This window comes from Acanthochromis polyacanthus, chromosome 2, assembly GCF_021347895.1.
Source record: "Acanthochromis polyacanthus isolate Apoly-LR-REF ecotype Palm Island chromosome 2, KAUST_Apoly_ChrSc, whole genome shotgun sequence".
Classification (NCBI taxonomy): domain Eukaryota; kingdom Metazoa; phylum Chordata; class Actinopteri; family Pomacentridae; genus Acanthochromis; species Acanthochromis polyacanthus.
The window spans coordinates 23,605,878-23,623,253 of record NC_067114.1 but is presented as its reverse complement, the minus strand read 5'-3'; the positions used below and the strand labels follow the sequence as shown (position 1 = coordinate 23,623,253).

Here is a 17,376-nt window from a genome sequence, read left to right as displayed (position 1 = left end):
ATGCTCTATTCATGGGGCTCACACTGTGAATGAGTGGTTCAGGGTGCATGAGACATCACTTTCATACATGGATTGTCCTCCACATGGTCCAGACCTCAGCCCCAATGAGAATCTTTGGGATGTGCTGGAGAAGACTTTGCACAGTGGTCTGACTCTCCCATCATCAGTGTAAGGTCTTGGTGGAAAATGAATGCATCTCTGGACAAAAATAAATACTGTGACTTTGCAGAAGCTTATTGAAACGATGCCACAGTGAATGAGTGCCGTACTCAAAGCTAAAGGCAATCCACGAAAATATTAGAGTGTGTTCCTTTTTTTGTCCAAGCAATGAATCTGATTTGGCTGTTTTTCACTGACTTAAGTGGCAGCTTCATCTAGGGCAGTCAATGTGGCCCTCTCAGTTGTCGAAACCTTATCAGTGATTGCGTGGTTCAAACTGTAGTGGCCACCTCTGGCATGAGAAACATTTACACTTGTGGACCATGCTCCCAAAATTGGTGGACATGCACAAACACTCAGCACAGCCCCCTGACGCAAGCTAACATAGTGTAGCTAACTGAGCCACATCCAAGTAAACCTTCTCTGGGCCTGGACCTTTGACCTGTGACCCTGCCCATCGCTGACCAACAATCAGATAAAAACACAAGCACATTGCGAATTCTAGAAGTTTTTTACTTAATAACTACGGCCATAATTAAGAGATCTTTTACCCTGGTGTCATCTTCATCTCATTAACAAAATTAGGAATTTAAGAAGAGTGGAATATGAGTGTGCAGCCAACAATTGCCTTCTCTATGTCTGTTCATACATTGGCTGATGGCAGTGATGACAGTACATTACAAGAATGGAGTGAAAACAGCTGTTAGTCATAAGTTTGGTGTACTTGCTGATAAACACAACCCGTCTGCTCTGACTTTTTAGGTCAGTGTGATCGCTCTGTGAAGCTCAGCTGCCACAACATGTCATCGTGTGAGGGCTGTAGTCCTCTTTACTGAAATGTGTGACTTTTACCAGTAAGCCTGTGTGTGTGTGTGTGTGTGTGTGTGTGTGTGTGTGTGTGTGTGTGTGTGTGTGTGTGTGTGTGTGTGTGTGTGTGTGTGTGTGTGTGTGTGTGTGTGTAATATACATCATCTTGGATTAAAAGCTCCTGCTGTTCACCTGCTGGAGCACCTGTAGTCAGGGCTCAGTGATAATCCATAAAGAAGTGAGTGGGACCTGGGCTTGGCACAGATCCCATGGGTGTGAATATCAAAAGCAAAAGGATATAAATTGATGTTGAAACATGCTGGTTAGGCAAATTCTTTCTTTTTATTCAATTTCACACAGATTACAGTTTTGATCTTATTCACTGTGTTACGTTTCCATCTATTCACCGGTGGCAGCTTTGAAGTTGGAGGGAGATTTTAAAGGGAGGCAGGTATAGGCTAACAGGGCCTCGCTAAGCCTGTGACAAAAAGACACTGAGATGTGCTCTGTCTCTCCTGATCCACAGGGACTGGAAAAGTAGGCCAGGCTCGGTGTCAGACTGCTGCGAGGATCAGGACGCTGAAGTTGTTGACTTGTGATCAAAGTTTCTTTTCACACTTTGGATGTCAAGAATCTCAGAGACGGAGAGAGAGATTTGAAATATTCCTCACACATACACACATGTAGGTCATATTTTTAGAAATGAGGTTTTCCAGCCGAACACTGCGTCATCCGGTGTCATGCGGAAGCAGCCAGACTTTTAATAAATCACAGTTTGTGGTGAGAGAAGCTGAACTATTCACCCCACCTACCCCATCAAAGACACAAACATCTGAATAAATCCTATAGAGGACCAAACAAGCAGAAGACACTGACATTATCAACTCACTTGTGGGTCCTACAGATTCCAATCACTGCAGACAGAAGTATGGTAGTGATGCAGCTGGAGACAAAATTTGTAATTGTAGGACGTCAGCTGCAGTCCCTGCATGTTAGGGAGCAGAAATAGTCATAAAGGCATTAAATGCGCATGAAGGATCTGCTCCAGCACTGCACACGCAGACCCATGTCGTGGAAATAAGCTTGTCCACTGGATCAAACAAGCTCCACCAGAGAGCAGATTGTGGCTCATCACTTCTAAGTGGTTAGGCCAATAAACCGAACTCGCGCCGTGGGTTAACAGACGGCCATTTGACTAATTTGCAATTAGAGAGGCTCTTTGTGTGTTGACAAACTGTTACGCTCCAGCGCGCAGATGACCCTGAGACACACAGAGGCACCAAAACAGCCAGGAGATACTCGTCACGTGTTGTCCTCCCCCTTCCTGCCCGGGTCTCCGTCTGACTCCGACGTGAGTTAAAATCAGACGGCGAATCACGGGATCTCGTGCAGCCCACGATGCCGACGCGCGCCGTGCGAGCGCACACCCAGTCCGGTGGTGCCTGGGATTGGGTGGAGGGAGTGGTGGCTGCGGATGGACTCACAGGATTGGTAGAGTTGAGCGCCAAACTTGTTGACTCATAACTGAGCAGCTCCTCTCCATCCTTCTCGACGCGGAGCTGTCCAGGGCCAGTGGTGCTGAAGCTGCCGGGATTATTTCATCCTTTATATTTTTAACACTTTGGTTGCTCTCATCCAACCTTTGAAAGTTGCATGCTCCCGCGTGACACTTGAAGACGTGCGGTCTGAACGTCTCTCGGCTGATATCCATCCACCGTCACCGCTCCATCCAAGAGCGCGCCGAGCCTTCAACTTCTCAGCCGATCAAACCAGGGGACTCTCCCGGGCTCAGTCATGGCTTTCATGGTGAAACACATGGTGGGAGGACAGCTGAAGAACCTGACAGGCGGACTGACGGAGGAGAAACCCGAAGGGGAGAAATCAGAAGCCGCCGCGCAGGGGATGACTCAAGAGGAATTTGAACAATATCAGCAACAGTTAGAGGAGGAAAAGTAAGGGAATGCTTGAAGTTTGTGATTGTAAAGTTTTGATGAAAAGCCACAGTATTTGTCAGAGAAAGTGGTTGTCGTGTGAGGAAAAATATACCGTGTTTTTGTGTGTAAATAGCAGAGAGCTCCCAGTGCGCCGCGCGTATTTTTACGCATCAATGCAATAACATGAGCGCTCCACACACAGCTGCTCCTCTCGCCCAGGGAACTCTGTGTCTCTGAGCTTCGGCAAATTATGTAGCGTCGTTTTTAAATTGGGTTTCCTGGAATCATTCTTCCACGGAATTATTTACTGGGATTTTATGCCTGGGGCCAAAAATGTTCCCTTTGCTGTGCGAGCGGCGGAAAAATGAATCAGACTGTGTGGTAAATAAAGTGGTTATTATCAGAGGGCAAACAAACATCACTGATAGTAATGAAATTAGGCTTTTTAAATAGATCGTTTACAACTACCATCATTCATAATTCCATACATAAAGTCAGTAATTGGTTTACACTCTGTTGTGTGTGTATATTTAGTTTTCTAGTTAAATTATTTGATTTGCAGCTGTGATTTTATTTTCTGTCTCTAACTACTCAAATATTTCCTCTGTATCTCAATCGCAACATTAATTTTTTTACATGTTATGCTTCAATAATCTGTATATTCATCATGGTGCACCAGGGGACAATATAAGGTAACAACAAGGTCATTTAGAAAACAGAGTTCACCCAGCAGACAGTAACTCACTATTGATTAGTGTGATGTTCCCTTAGAGCTGGACTCCACATCCTAAAGGCTATTAGATGTTCACTCTACTGGTCATACAATATTTTTACCACAGATAAATAATGTGGAATGAGGATCCAGATCAGATCTTTAAAAAAAAATGTAGATTTTTATTGTCGACAAAAACAAAGCCCAGAATGTGGACTGGCATGTAGGGCAGCAGTATGAAGGCTCTCCACATCTGTCTGTCCCAGTGTGACTATAATGAGACAGTCATCCAGCTGTGTCAGAACTCTGGCTCATTCCCATCAAACATCTGATGAACTCTTCCATCCAAAGTGTCTCAGAGTACCACATGCAGACATTTTAAGAAGGAGAGAGAGGTGAGGTCCTAACTCTGGCATTATTAACGCTGAGCTCAGCCCCCGAGCTCCAAAGCAGCCACGGTGAGTGACCTTCAGAGGAAGTGAGTTATTAGTCAGAGGTGCTAAACATGAGCATAGATCACCGAGAAGCCCATACTGCTCAGATTAAAGCAGGAGAAGGTTGTGGGGGTGGGTGGCTCACACTGGCATGTCACATGTAGACATTTTATCACCCTCAGCACCAGGGCCACTGTGACAGCCTTGGTCATCTGATGCCCTTGAGTGGCAAAGACACAAAGCTCTGCTCGTTGGCTGCAAGTGAGCACAGCATGGCCCCTTTTGCCATTTGGTGTTTGGCCACCTCATGCTAACACAAAGTGAACTCGGGCTCACACAGACAGCCCAATGAATGCTACATCTCCAGAGAAAATGACCTTCCTCTGACACATTGGGTACAAACACTTGCATGTGAAGCCTGCCCGTGGCCCAGTATCCCCCCGCCTTTAGACGCTGCCTCTGATTTGATCCTTCTAGGCGCACTGTGCACCCTCCTCCACTGTCACTCTGTTCGTGGTGCTTATGATGCTGTGAACATCTACTGTGTTTTACTGACTATAATGAGATGTGTGTTGTCACTGTATTCATCTCCTGTTTGACCTCAGGCTGTAAGGTCAGGAAGGGTTAAGGATTAAAATGTTGTTGGATCACAATGTCTGAGACATTTCAGCAAATTTAGCAATTAATGAAGGTAAATTTTGAACGAGAATGAATAATGTTTTAATGTTTGTTGTTGTTGTTATCTGTCTGTTTTGTTTACTTTGACGTTTGCTGCTGCCTCTCTTGGCCAGGTCGCCCTTGTGAAAGAGGTTTCGATCTCAATGGCTCTTTTACCTGGTTAAATAAAGGTTAAATTTAAAAAAAATTAAAAAGCCATAAATATTCCAGGGATGATGAGTGTAGATGGCACTGCCAGTGGCTTATTGCCTGCCCTCTGCTGGAGGCATCTCACACTGTTTGCTGGACTGTTTACAAGAGGGGTTATATAGAGACGAACGACAATGGGCTGACAGATAAATATTGGACATCTCCCAGCATTTGGTTTTTCCAGAACAGTTGCATAGGATTTCAGAAATTCTTCTAAACTTTCCTTGTACACAGAGTCAAATTTATCAAGATGGCTGAACTGAATGTTTTGCAAAGACAGTTACTATTCTATTTTCAGGGTCTCCAAGAACACCTCAAGCGTCAGGCATTTAACATGAGGTAGTGAGGAAAACGACAATGTTACCCAGATAAAATCAGGTAAATATAGCAGGGGTCGACAGCTCTGAAAGTGTGGGACGGTGGGTGAGCCTGCATTTAGTAGGTTACCCCGAATAGTCCACATCCCACGAGGACTGAAATCCCTCAGGAGAGCTGGACAGACAAGATGCCGCATCTGGGTCTCATAAGCACAATATCTCTTCATTGCATCTCTTCCCACAGCATCACTGCTGCTGTTCTGCCTGCTGTCGGCTCTATACCCTGTAGGGTTAGGACACGTGGTGAGGTGATGCTAAGAGGCCTCCAAGGTCCAGATCCAGCTAAAGCCTTATGATGCACTTAAAGCAAAGATGCAACGCCACAAGGCGGGAAAGAAACACAGACTTTTTTTTTCTTTAAAATATTCAATTTTACTGGTTTATTTGTGATATTTACAAAAAATTCCCACTATAGTCTTGGAGTGAGCATTGCTTTTTCAACACTTACTACTGGTGAAAGGGGAAGATATTTTCTTAACTTTGGTTAGAAGGTAAGATTGTCTGTGTTTGTATGATCAGGAGCACATTAAACCATTTGTCCGAAAACACTTCTGTTTATCTTCTTTCTTGCAGAAAGGAACGAGAAGCTGAATTTGCCCAGAAGAAAGCTGAGAGGGCCACAGTTAGAAGTCATTTCCGGGAAAAGTACAGACTACCAAAGGTAAATTAATCCACATTTGCTTTTCTAAAGCAAGTAAAGGCAATAAGTCTGTAGATTTTTAAAAATCATTTACTTTTCTGGGACTAGGACCTCAGCTTTAAATGAAGTTGCCCCTTTTTTTCCCCTGTTGAGTGTGTCTATATGGTAATGCATATGTGTGTGTTATCAACCTCAGAACGAGGTAGATGAGACCCAGATCCAGCAGGCAGGGGACGACGTGGTGTTACCCACGGAGCTGGCCAAGATGATCGCTGAGGACAACCAGGAGGAAACACACAAGCAGTCGGTGCTGGGTCAGCTGTCCAACATCCAGAACGTGGACATGGACCAGCTGAAAGACAAAGCCCAGGCCACACTGGAAGACCTCAAAAAGCAGACGGAAAATTGTAGCCTCATGTGATCTGGCCAACTTTAAGTCCCATGAGATTCGAGTTTTTCTTGTACAAATATTTTTCAGAGGCAGAGCTGCTCTGGGGGTAGACATTTTCTCATTGCTTTAGTGGAATGTCAGTTGGCAGAACCACATAATAACAGTTTTTCTAGCTGTATAATGTTACAAAGAAGCCTTATATTATAATATCTTAGGCTCATGTTACTAACCAGAAAAAATAGTTCTAGTCATAAGATCATCTAGGTGAAATAGTTTAGTTTGCTTTCATGCTGGCCTTTCAACATGCTACAGTTTACAAATCTCTTTTTTTAATGAAAAAATGTAAAATTGCTGTGTTTTAAGACTGTGGTTCTGCAGCTCCTGCCGTTGAGATTTAACCAATGAGATTATTTCTGCCTTCAGAATAACTCCTCCTCTGAGAAAAGTGTTTTAAATCCTTTACTCCCTACATCCCATAACCTCCCAGCTGTCTGTACCTCAGTGGTAACACAAAATGATTCTGCAGCAAAGGTCGAAGGTGTGTGTACAGGTTTTCATTGCTTCCAAACACACGGCAGCTGATTTCAACGACAGGCAGATGCACTTTCAGTAAGAGAGAGGGTCACCGAGATCAGCTGCCTGGTTGGAATTCAAACACACATACCCACTGCTGACATTGGTTCATGTGTTATGTTAAATTTGGGAAATCAGGTGAATTATTGCAGGTGAGACAGGAATAACACTCTCTTTGTAGGGTTCTTTATATTTCACATATAAAAGCACAAAATCACAGACATGGGCACAAATGTTTTCAGCAAACACCAAAGCTGATCTTTGTCAAAAACGTGGTAATTATTGCTGCATTCGTCTCAGTTTTAATCTTTTCCTAGACATTTTCCATTCTTCAGTGTGCCTTGGACGTCCGTACAAGGTTGTCATCTTGATCTGAAAGCTTCTTTTTTAAAAAAAATAAAGATGAGCCTTCTTGGTTGTTTATTTCTGCAGGAAAATTCTTATTTTTAATTGTATTGAAAGCCACAAATAATAATGTCTTACTGAAGGTCACAATAGATTTTCTAAGCATTTATGAGATGCGATCAGTAACTGCGTTCCCAAATTTAACATAGCAATCTCTATCATCTGTATTGGGAGTAAACCTGCTGCATTTGGAGGGTCAAAAAAAGCTGCTCAGATGAGAGAAATGTAAATGCTTTAGAAGTCGTAAGCCAAAGCCTTTGTTAATATCCTAAAGGAAATGGCACAAATATGTCAAACTGTGTAGCTGCCGTGTGTGTATACGTCCAACTAATGAGTCCACATACAAATATTTATGTTCTCTAAGATGTAAAGGTATCTGATGTTCGCCTAAGCCGTCCACAGCGGGTCATTCTTCGCACCGTTTCCATCAACTCGCTGGGTCTTGTAGTGCTGTCGACCGTCACATGACCTCTGACTTGTCCTCCATCTCATCGACCCACACGTGTTGTTTTGTGCTGGTGGATTTCGTGTTGTTTAGCCGATGTGATACGTCAAGTGGTGTCTGTGTACAAACCTCGTCCTGTAGTTGGGAGTGCTCATCGTAACAGTAATAATAATAGTATACGAAAACTAAAAGTGTAACCAAGTAATAGAAACATAGATAAAAGGCAATGAAATTTTTAAAAAACGGAAGTAAACATGAATTGATTAAAGTGTATCACCAAAAAAATCAACTCTAATTAAAAGCCATTGTGTAAAAAAAATAGTTTTAAAGAGGACACTGAGGTAGCTTGTCTGATTCTCAATGGAGGGTGAATGGTGGAGCTGAGAGTAATGTTTCGGTGTAGGCTTGCTGCTGTATTCTGTAGGGGAAGGCAACTCGGAGAGGATGCTGTTGATGTTGTGTTACATTCATATACATTTTGCCAATGTTCAGTTAATGTAGCAGTGGTGCTGAGGGTGATGTCTGCTTTGGTCTCAGATCTGTCCCCATTTTGGTTCCTGTTCTGATTCTACTGCCAAAATCATTGGGGTCTTTATGATTTAGCTGAGATGTTTTCATTTTACTTTTAAAAGTGTTGACTTTTGCAAATTTATTCTCCTCAATGAGAAGCAATGTCCTCGCTGTAGGTGCCACACCACTGCCAAATGAAAGCGGCGTGGTTATTGTCGTGTGGTAGATGAACAGTATATTCACGATATTTCAGTAATATAAAGCAGAGGAAAGGTTGCAATAAGTTCTTTTATAACAGAGCTACTAGGATCTTGTTTGACTGTGAGACAATACTGACGTGTGGAACCGAAGCCATAAAGCAAAACTGTTTGCTTTTTATGAGTGCGTGTGACTTCAAATAATACTCAATAACCACAATAATAAACAAATGTAGTTTTTGTGCTGTCATCCTGTGGAACGGATTTTTCAGGAAATGGCTGCCATGACACGCAGTTTCTCATCCTTTGACTGTTTCTTTGTTTCTCTGTATCTCTGCCATTCTATCTGAAAGCATTTCAGTGATTTCTTTTTTGAGTTTTAATGCAATAAACAGATTTTTATTATAATGTAATTTCTTTCTGTGTTGTGTCATTTTTTCACCAGTCAGCTACAGCATTACGTGAAAAATTAATTAAACATTTTAATGCTGCTATGATAGAAAGATGTCAGAACACAGAGTACATCACGGCATCCTGCAGATCAGGCAGAGCGTCCATTTTTTATTGATCATCTGCATCATTCAGGACACTTTCAGAAGTCTGTGGACTCTTGGACTCGACGGGTCAGAGCTGTTTTGGCAGCAAACTGGGGATTTACACAATATAAGGTAGATGGTTTTAATGTTGTGGCTGCTCTGTCTAGTCATTTATGCGTTTTCTTTCAGCTGCAGCAGCTTGAACGCCAGGTGGAGACAAAAACACATTGATTGACAGGTTAAAGATGGTATATTGTTGTAAGCAGGTTTGGGGTGGCTAATCGGGAGGACCGAGACAACTCCCGGTGGGCCGGTCTGATGTTTGGGCCGCGAGGGCCGGTGGTAACTTTGTTTTGTTTTTTTTGTTTTTTTTTGTTTTTTGGGGGTGGGGGGTGGGGGGGTTCAGTCATGACACTAGGTTGATCATTATGCTGCTGCCACTGTTCCTGGGCCGCCTCCACTGAAAGCTCTTCTTTGTTTTTTTTCTTCTTTTTTTTGCAGACGCACCGTGACGTAACACGTCCGTGCACACGGTCAGAGGTGTTTTAAAGATGATATCGACTCTACATTTGAGTTAAAATTTGAACATGTAGTCTTTGGTTTCCATGAACGAAATATGAACACAAAAAGTAGACTGCCGATTAATTTGATTATTATATTTTGCAAATTTCACATTCACAAATGACTTTCACCTTGCAGCAAGAAGATCCCTGGTTCGAATCCCGGGGTGGGCCTGGGATCTTTCTGCATGGAGTTTGCATGTTCTCCCTGAGCATGCGTGGGTTTCCTCCGGGCACTCCAGCTTCCTCCCACAGTCCAAAAATATGCTGAGGTTAATTGATTACCCTAAATTGCCCGTAGGTGTGAATGCGAGTGTGATTGTTCGTCTGTATATGTAGCCCTGCGACGGACTGGCGACCTGTCCAGGGTGTCCCCTGCCTTCGCCCGAGTCAGCTGGGATAGACTCCAGCACCCCCCGCGACCCTAGTGAGGATAAAGTGTTGTATAGAGGATGGATGGATGGATATTCACAAATGTACATTTTTATCACCATCTTTATTTTTCCCTGCTGTGACTAAGGAAGTTGAATTGTACTTATCGACTATCTCACAGAGCTTGAACATAAAAGCTATTACAACATATGAAAGCTGGTTATCACTGAATGTATTTAATATATAATTAATTATTGCACTGCTTACTTATGGAGCTCCCCCTGGCATCTGTATTTTGTTCAAAAAACTGTATTGTAATTTTTCAATTAAAAAAAAAAAAAAAAAAAGGTGTTTGAAAGATGAAAACAGGAAGAGCAAGGATGGTGCGGAGAAGGTAAGAATTAAAACGAGGAAAGCTCTGGAAACAGACGCAGCCGAATGTGCAGAAATTGGCAACTTCTTCACAAAAGCTTGCGGTTTGAAAACGACAAATGAGGACGAGGAAACGGATACGGAGTTTGTTGAACTTTGCAAACCACCGTTCAAGTTAATTATCAAGTCACTTAATTGTGTGTCATTGTGGCGTAAAACATAACATTATATAATTTAAATAACACTATGATGCGACCACATAACTGGGAAACTTTGTCCTGTAGCCCCTCAGAGTCAGAAGAAAGATCTAGCACCAAGCAGCAGCCAAGAGCCACAAGAGTGGGAGGTAGGATTGTTCATGGAGTGAATATTATTAGAATGAATATAATGAAGAGTCTGGTGGAGACCTGCCCTGAGATGCGAGATGATTCAGCATTAATGAAACTGACCTGACGGCTTTGTAAAAAGCGGGGATTTGTGCTGAGAATTTTGACCATTTTAAAAATGTGATTTAGTGTCAGAGGCAGAGCCAGTACAGGGTGACCCAAAATTTTGGAAACGAAGTTTAACTGCAGTGTCTATTTGAGTTGGGGGTGCATGAATTCACTCTTATTTTACCCATTTTTGTTATAGCATAATAAAATAACTTAAAAGCATAGTATATTGACAGTCAATAGAAACTTTGAGGTAGAAATGTACGCAGAATTCTACTTGTAGGGGGGTTGTAATTATTCATTGTGGATTTACTGATGATCTAGTGCCCTGGTAGTTGAGATGATGATGAGTTGTCATTTTGTCATGATTCATTGCACATGGGTTGGTCACTTTGCTAAAGTGAACCAAATACACACCAAGCAATACTCAGTGAGTATCTGCACAATTTGAGAATGGGTTTTGAAGGCCTATATAAAGGCCCAAAGAAGGCCACCATTGTTAGTCCAGTGAACAGCATCATGCTGCGTCTATCACATGAACAACGTCTCCGGGCACTGGGTATGGTGGATGCCGGTTTGAGCTACAGTGATGTAGCCAGGCGTATGGGCTGTTCCCAACCCACAATCAGAAGCCTGGTCCAAAGCATGCGCCGACGGATTGATGGAATGGAGGCCATACTCTGTATTGACTGTTGTGACTTTGTGTTTGGCAGGTGCCATTTCTTTTGTGAAATTCTTTATTTTGAAATCATTCTTGAAACTTTAGATTTTTGTTTCTGTATGCCAATATGCTAAACAAATGATTCATATGAAGAAAATCCAGTTTCTGGCTTCAAAATAAAAATTATGCTGAAAAATATGGTCTCAAAGTTTTTAATGACTGTCAGTGTATTTGCCGAGTGCAATAACTCGGAAGAAAATTAATAGAACCATAAGGTCCAGGTATGCTGGAGCATAACTTCAAAATGCAGGCCATCAGTGTCAGATTTCAAAACTCTTGATGGTAAAGTATCTGACAGTTTTAATTTTTTTAAACATCCAGAAGTACTATGAGGCAACATTTACTGGCCAGTTTGAGGAACCTTCATAAGCATGAATGAAGATCCATTCCAGAAGATACCAGTGTAACCAGTTGGTGGAAACGTTCACAACTTTGTATAAGAAACAAACATGAACATGTCGAAATATGTTTCTTTTACACTAATCTGTTACTCTTCTGAATATATCTGTGGTACTGATTTATTGAAATAACATTATATTATTTGGATTATAGACTTTTCATTTGTTTCCAAACTTATGGGTCACCCTGTAGTGATGAGGGGATTACTGCTGTCAGCATGGAAGGAACAGAGTGAGCTGTTGGAACAGAGTGAACAAGCAAGCATTAGTTCTAATACTTTCTATGCCCAAATGATAGTGGTGACCCATTTTATTTTTATCATTAAAGGATAATAAATACACAAAGCCCACAATTGAAAGGGAATAGGATGAGAAAAAACATTTATTTTCATTACTGATGTTGCCCAGTTTTAATAAAGTTCATGCTACTTTTATAAAATGATGAAAGTGAATACACTGTATTTCTGTGATCTGTGTTTGATTTCTGTCTCTTCTCCTGTCATCCAGATGTTCAGAGGGAGCTGATGTCACATCTGGTCCAGCCAATGGAAGGTCTTGAAGTTCTCTGACTGAAGATGGTTCTCTGACTGGATTTAAGGTTCAGATGCTCAGGAACAAACTCCACCAAAGAGCCAACAGGGAAGCTTTAGGTTTAATAAATGTTGCTATGAAGCATGAAGACTAAACTCTCCACAAGGATCCAAAATAAGTTGAACTTCTACATGAGAGCTTTAGTTATTCTTCATTTACTTCCTGAAAAGTCTGTTCAATAAAGACAAAAACTAATATTTTCAGCTGAACTAAAGACAGACGTTGTGATTTTTCTGCTCACATGCTGTGTTGTTGTAAACTTACTCTTTCAAATAAATAGCTGCCTAACCCCCTGGAAACCAGCATTTGTACTGTTTTTGTGTCGCTCCTCGGTGACCCTAGATAGCCGGGTTGTAGTGTTTTTTGAGCAACACACCATACTATGATGTTTTTACAATGATGGTTCTCCTATGAAACCAGTTTGACATATTCAGGCATTCTATGTGTGAAATTCAAAGATTTCAGGTATCAGATGGTGTTTTTTTTTTTCTTTTACTTTCTCTGTTAACTTTCTGCTAAAACTTTAAACTAAATTTCCTTCACTAAGCCAGCCCTCTGGACTTCCAGTAAGCTGTGTTCCTGTTGGCTGTCCAGGTGGCTGCTTGGTGTTATCAGGAACACCTGAGCAGCTCAGTGTCTTCCTGCTTCATTTGTTTGCAGTCAAACATTTCCTCTGCTTCTCTTCACTGAACTGGGTTTGGCTCCGTTGCTTTAGTTTGTTCTTTAGTTGTTGGCTTGCAGCTTCTAGCAGTAAAATCATCTTTAATGTGTTTCTAGGTGTGTTTTAGGGCTTTGTACTGGATAGTTGTCTTGGTAAATGTGGTTCTTTAGCCACAGTTAGCACATGGTGCTAATGTGTGCTGTGATTAGTGGATTTGGTGCAGCTGAGTTGTGTCTTTATCTTGGCTGTAGTGAGTCTTTAGAGGTTTTTGGTCAGACACATTCTGTATTCTTGTTTGTGAACCAATGTTGGTTGTCCAGAAGGTAAGAGTTCCTGTCCTGATTCTCTGTTTAAAGAGCTTCTCTGGTAGGCTGCAGGAGACTTTAGCGTTTGGGTTGTGCCAGTTTGGTTTTTGTACAGTTTCATTTGGACAACTATCTTGAGGTCCCTCCATGTGGTTTATTGAGGTTTTCTGTAACAGTTCTACAAAACAACCTGCAGCAGAAGAGACTAGTGAGTTTTTAGGAAGTTCTGGAGACCAGACTTTAGAGCAGCAGAAACATTTGTCAGCAGTTTGAGCAGGAGAAGGTGAGCTGAGTAGAAATGAGAAGGAAACCTTCTTGACCCATGTGGTGAGGTTGTGTACCAAGAGTTTCAGCAGGTTGTGAAGATTCTGTACTTCTTTGGTCTGAAAGCACAAGAAGAGTTGACTCATTAAAGGAGAAAATGGGAGATATTGTTGGTTCTTGTGTCGCTCTGTAGTTTCTAGTTTCCTTAGACTGAATATCAAGTTTCTATTTTAAATGATTTACCGTGTGAGCCCAAGAAGACTTAAATAAACTCCCTCCATCCCCTGGACATGACATATTTTATTACCATGTGAAGTCTTTTTTAAAAAAAAATATGTTTTTGAGTTTTATTTAATCATAGTTTTAGCATAGTTCTTTCTCTTTGCTTGTTATCTGTGTGAAAGGTTCTAAACAAAGTTGAACTGATAAACTGAATAATTGACTAACTCGTGATTGTCAGTTCAGTAAATTTATTTCAACCTGCACACAGCTCTTTTGACAACAGACAAAATTATATCTTGGTTTGAAAAGGGGATGGATGAAGCAAAAGCTTATACATTTCCAACCCCCCACTCACCATCACAAAAACATTACAATACAACAATACAAGAAAAAAATAAAAACAACTAACTACAGAGATAAACATACAAAGACAGACGGGCCCAACATCACTGACTCTAACCCCCACCCAACTCATCATCATCATCAACATCACCATCATCATCATCATCATCAAATAATGTGTGTAAGCACTTTTCCAGTGCCCGCACACATCCACGCAGCCAAAGGCATCAGTCTCTCTATTGCAAATATTTCAACATGACATTCCTTTTAAATGCCTTTTTAAACTGATTAATATTTTTGCAAGTTCTATCATCTTCTGTAAGTTTGTTCCATAATTGAACTCCACGAACAGAAATACACATTGGTTTTAAAGTACTTCTCACTTTTGGTTGATAAAGCATATTAGTTCCTCTCAAATAATAAGAATGATGGATATTTCTATCATGAAAAAGACTTTGTATATTTGCAGGAAGAGAGTTTCTAGATGCCTTAAACATTATTTGTGCTGTTTTAAAATCGACCAAATCATATAGTTTCAGATTAGACAATTTTAGAAAAAGAGGATTAGTATGGTCATAATACTGTACACCATGCACAACTCTTATTGCCCGCTTTTGTAATACAATTAGAGGAAGTAAATTGGTTTTCTAACAATTACCCCAGACTTCAACACAGTAATTTAGATATGACATTACAAATGAATTATATAAAATGAGTAGTGATGTTGTCAATGATAATTTGTACAGGTATATCATGTCTTTTTTGACCAAATGACATAAGTTCTGTCTTTTTTAAATTCAAGGATAATTTATTGGCATTAAACCACTTCTTTAGTTTAACTAATTCAACCGTTATCTGCACCAAAAGTTGTTTCATATCATGCCCTGAACATATTATATTTGTATCATCTGCAAAAAGTACAAATTTAAACAATTTGGATATTTTAACCATGTCATTAATATACATAATGAATAAAGTGGGACCCGGTATTGATCCTTGTGGAACCCCGCATGTTACATTCCTATACCCTGATTTATTTTGGTCCATATGTACATATTGAAGTCTCTCAGTCAAATAACTTTGTAACCATTGTTTGACTATTCCTCTGATGCCGTAGCTCTCCATTTTTTAAATTAGGGTTTGATGATCGATGGTATCGAATGCTTTTTGTAAATCTATAAAAATTCCTACGACAAATTTATTAGCATCCATACAAGTTGAGATTTCCTCCATTAAATCAATTAAGGCAAGAGATGTTGACCTACCTTTTCTAAATCCATATTGACTTTCAGATAATAAATTACATTTATCAATAAAATTACGCAATCTTTTGTCAAATAATTTTTCTAGTATTTTGGAGAACTGCAGCAACAGAGATACAGGGCGATAGTTGTTAAAACTGTGTTTATCACCAGATTTATACATCGGAATAATTTTCGCAATTTTCATACTGGATGGGAATGGACCACTTTGAAAAGATAAGTTACAAATATACGTAAATGGTTCAATAATTTCTTCCGCTACCCTTTTAATAGTTTTCATGGCAATATCGTTAGTATCACGTGAAGTCTTGTTATGACAATTCTTAATAGTATTCAGCACTTCCTCCTCAATAATAGGAGTGAGAAACATAGAATCTGGATTAACATTGATCAAATTTTCAATTGTTACATTGTCTGTTGGAATTTTCTGGGCTAGTTCAGGTCCGATATTGGCAAAAAAATTATTGAAACCTTCCACAATTTCCTCCTTATCTCTAATTGATGTGTTTTTCCTCTTCAAAATACTCTGGATAACAAAAGCTCTTAACTCCCCTTCCAATGACAGTATTCAGTACATTCCACATAAATTGTGACAACAGAAGTATTTTCATTGTGACTTAAAAGGGAACTTTGGTTTTTTTCAACCTGGGGTCTGTTTCCATATGTAATTTCATACATGTGAGTGATGGAGAAATGAATTTTCGACATAGCTCCAGTATTTAGCCAGGCAGCTTAGCAGCTCGGCTAGCGAAAAGTATGGGGCAGCTGGCCCCCCGCGTCAAAGTCCGCCCTAACGTGCTTTTGCCCCACGCTGACTGGCTCAGATAGTCTCAATGAGTGTCCCACAACATACTAGACATGAGAAGTGAACGAAAACCTCCACATTACCTGGCGATCGCTCTTTGTTGTGGTCTGTATCCAAATCTCAGGAGGCTAGAAAGCAAATCTCGTTCCGAAATCGCGTGAGAGCTCGCGCCAAAACACCGGTTTTGGCACGAGCTATCACACGATAGCTCGTGTGATAGCTATCGTGAGCTCTCGCGTGAGAGCTCGCGCCAAAACACCGGTTTTGGCACGAGCTATCACACGATTTCGGAACGAGATTTGCTTTCTAGCGTCCTGAGATTTGGATACAGACCACAACAAAAAAACAACACAAACATCGTTAGCTTAATGCTATGTTAGCTTTAATCAGGCTACGACTGAGCAGCTAGCTCTGTTAGCATCGCTAACATTAGAACTAATGTTTACTGGATGCTAACTTTTGTCTCTGGTCAGCACACACTGAAATAAACTCCACCAACATCTGGAGTGCATGGCATTAATTAATCCAAACAAGGAGAGCAGTCTAGGCTGTCTCCTCCATAGCACCTGTCAATCATTTCAGATCGGACTGTCAATAAAGTAGCCCCACCACCTGGCTTTGCAAAACTTTAATGCTCTATAAAAAAAATTCAATATTGATTTACTTTATGAAAATAACGAAAAAAAATATATACAGTCTATGCATGGTACTCTGTTTGGCTCCACACTTGCTGATGACCACTTCCGGTCTCAGAAAATGAAAAAACTGACCTTTTTTCGTTTCTATTTTGTCTACTTACATATAGTACAAAAGGGCTGAATATAAACACATTCATATTGTAACTCTTTGCTTGTTTAAGACACAGAACTGCACTGGCAGTTATCAGCCCCATTGTTGCTCAGATTTCAGGTTGGGCATCCATCTGTTTTGTGCAAAACTGGCACAGCCTCTCAGTGGGGGCAGGCCTGCAGCTAGTTAGGGGGGAAAAAAATCAAGTTAGTTACCATTTCAATGGCAGGAAAGCCTGAGCTATTGGTAGTTTTCAAGTGTGGTGTGAAAGGGAATAGCTGTAAAATATAT

At 40.8% G+C, this 17,376-nt stretch overlaps 1 protein-coding gene across 1 annotated transcript; it reads left to right on the top strand.

Moving 5' to 3' along the window:
• Window positions 1-2,324: 2,324 nt before the first annotated feature.
• cplx3b (complexin 3b) lies at window positions 2,325-8,864 on the top strand. The gene is made up of 3 exons (XM_022216660.2): window positions 2,325-2,918; window positions 5,864-5,951; window positions 6,127-8,864. The coding sequence occupies exons 1-3, from the start codon at window positions 2,761-2,763 to the stop codon at window positions 6,349-6,351; spliced, it is 471 nt and encodes a 156-aa protein (XP_022072352.1). The 5' UTR covers window positions 2,325-2,760; the 3' UTR covers window positions 6,352-8,864.
• Window positions 8,865-17,376: the final 8,512 nt, after the last annotated feature.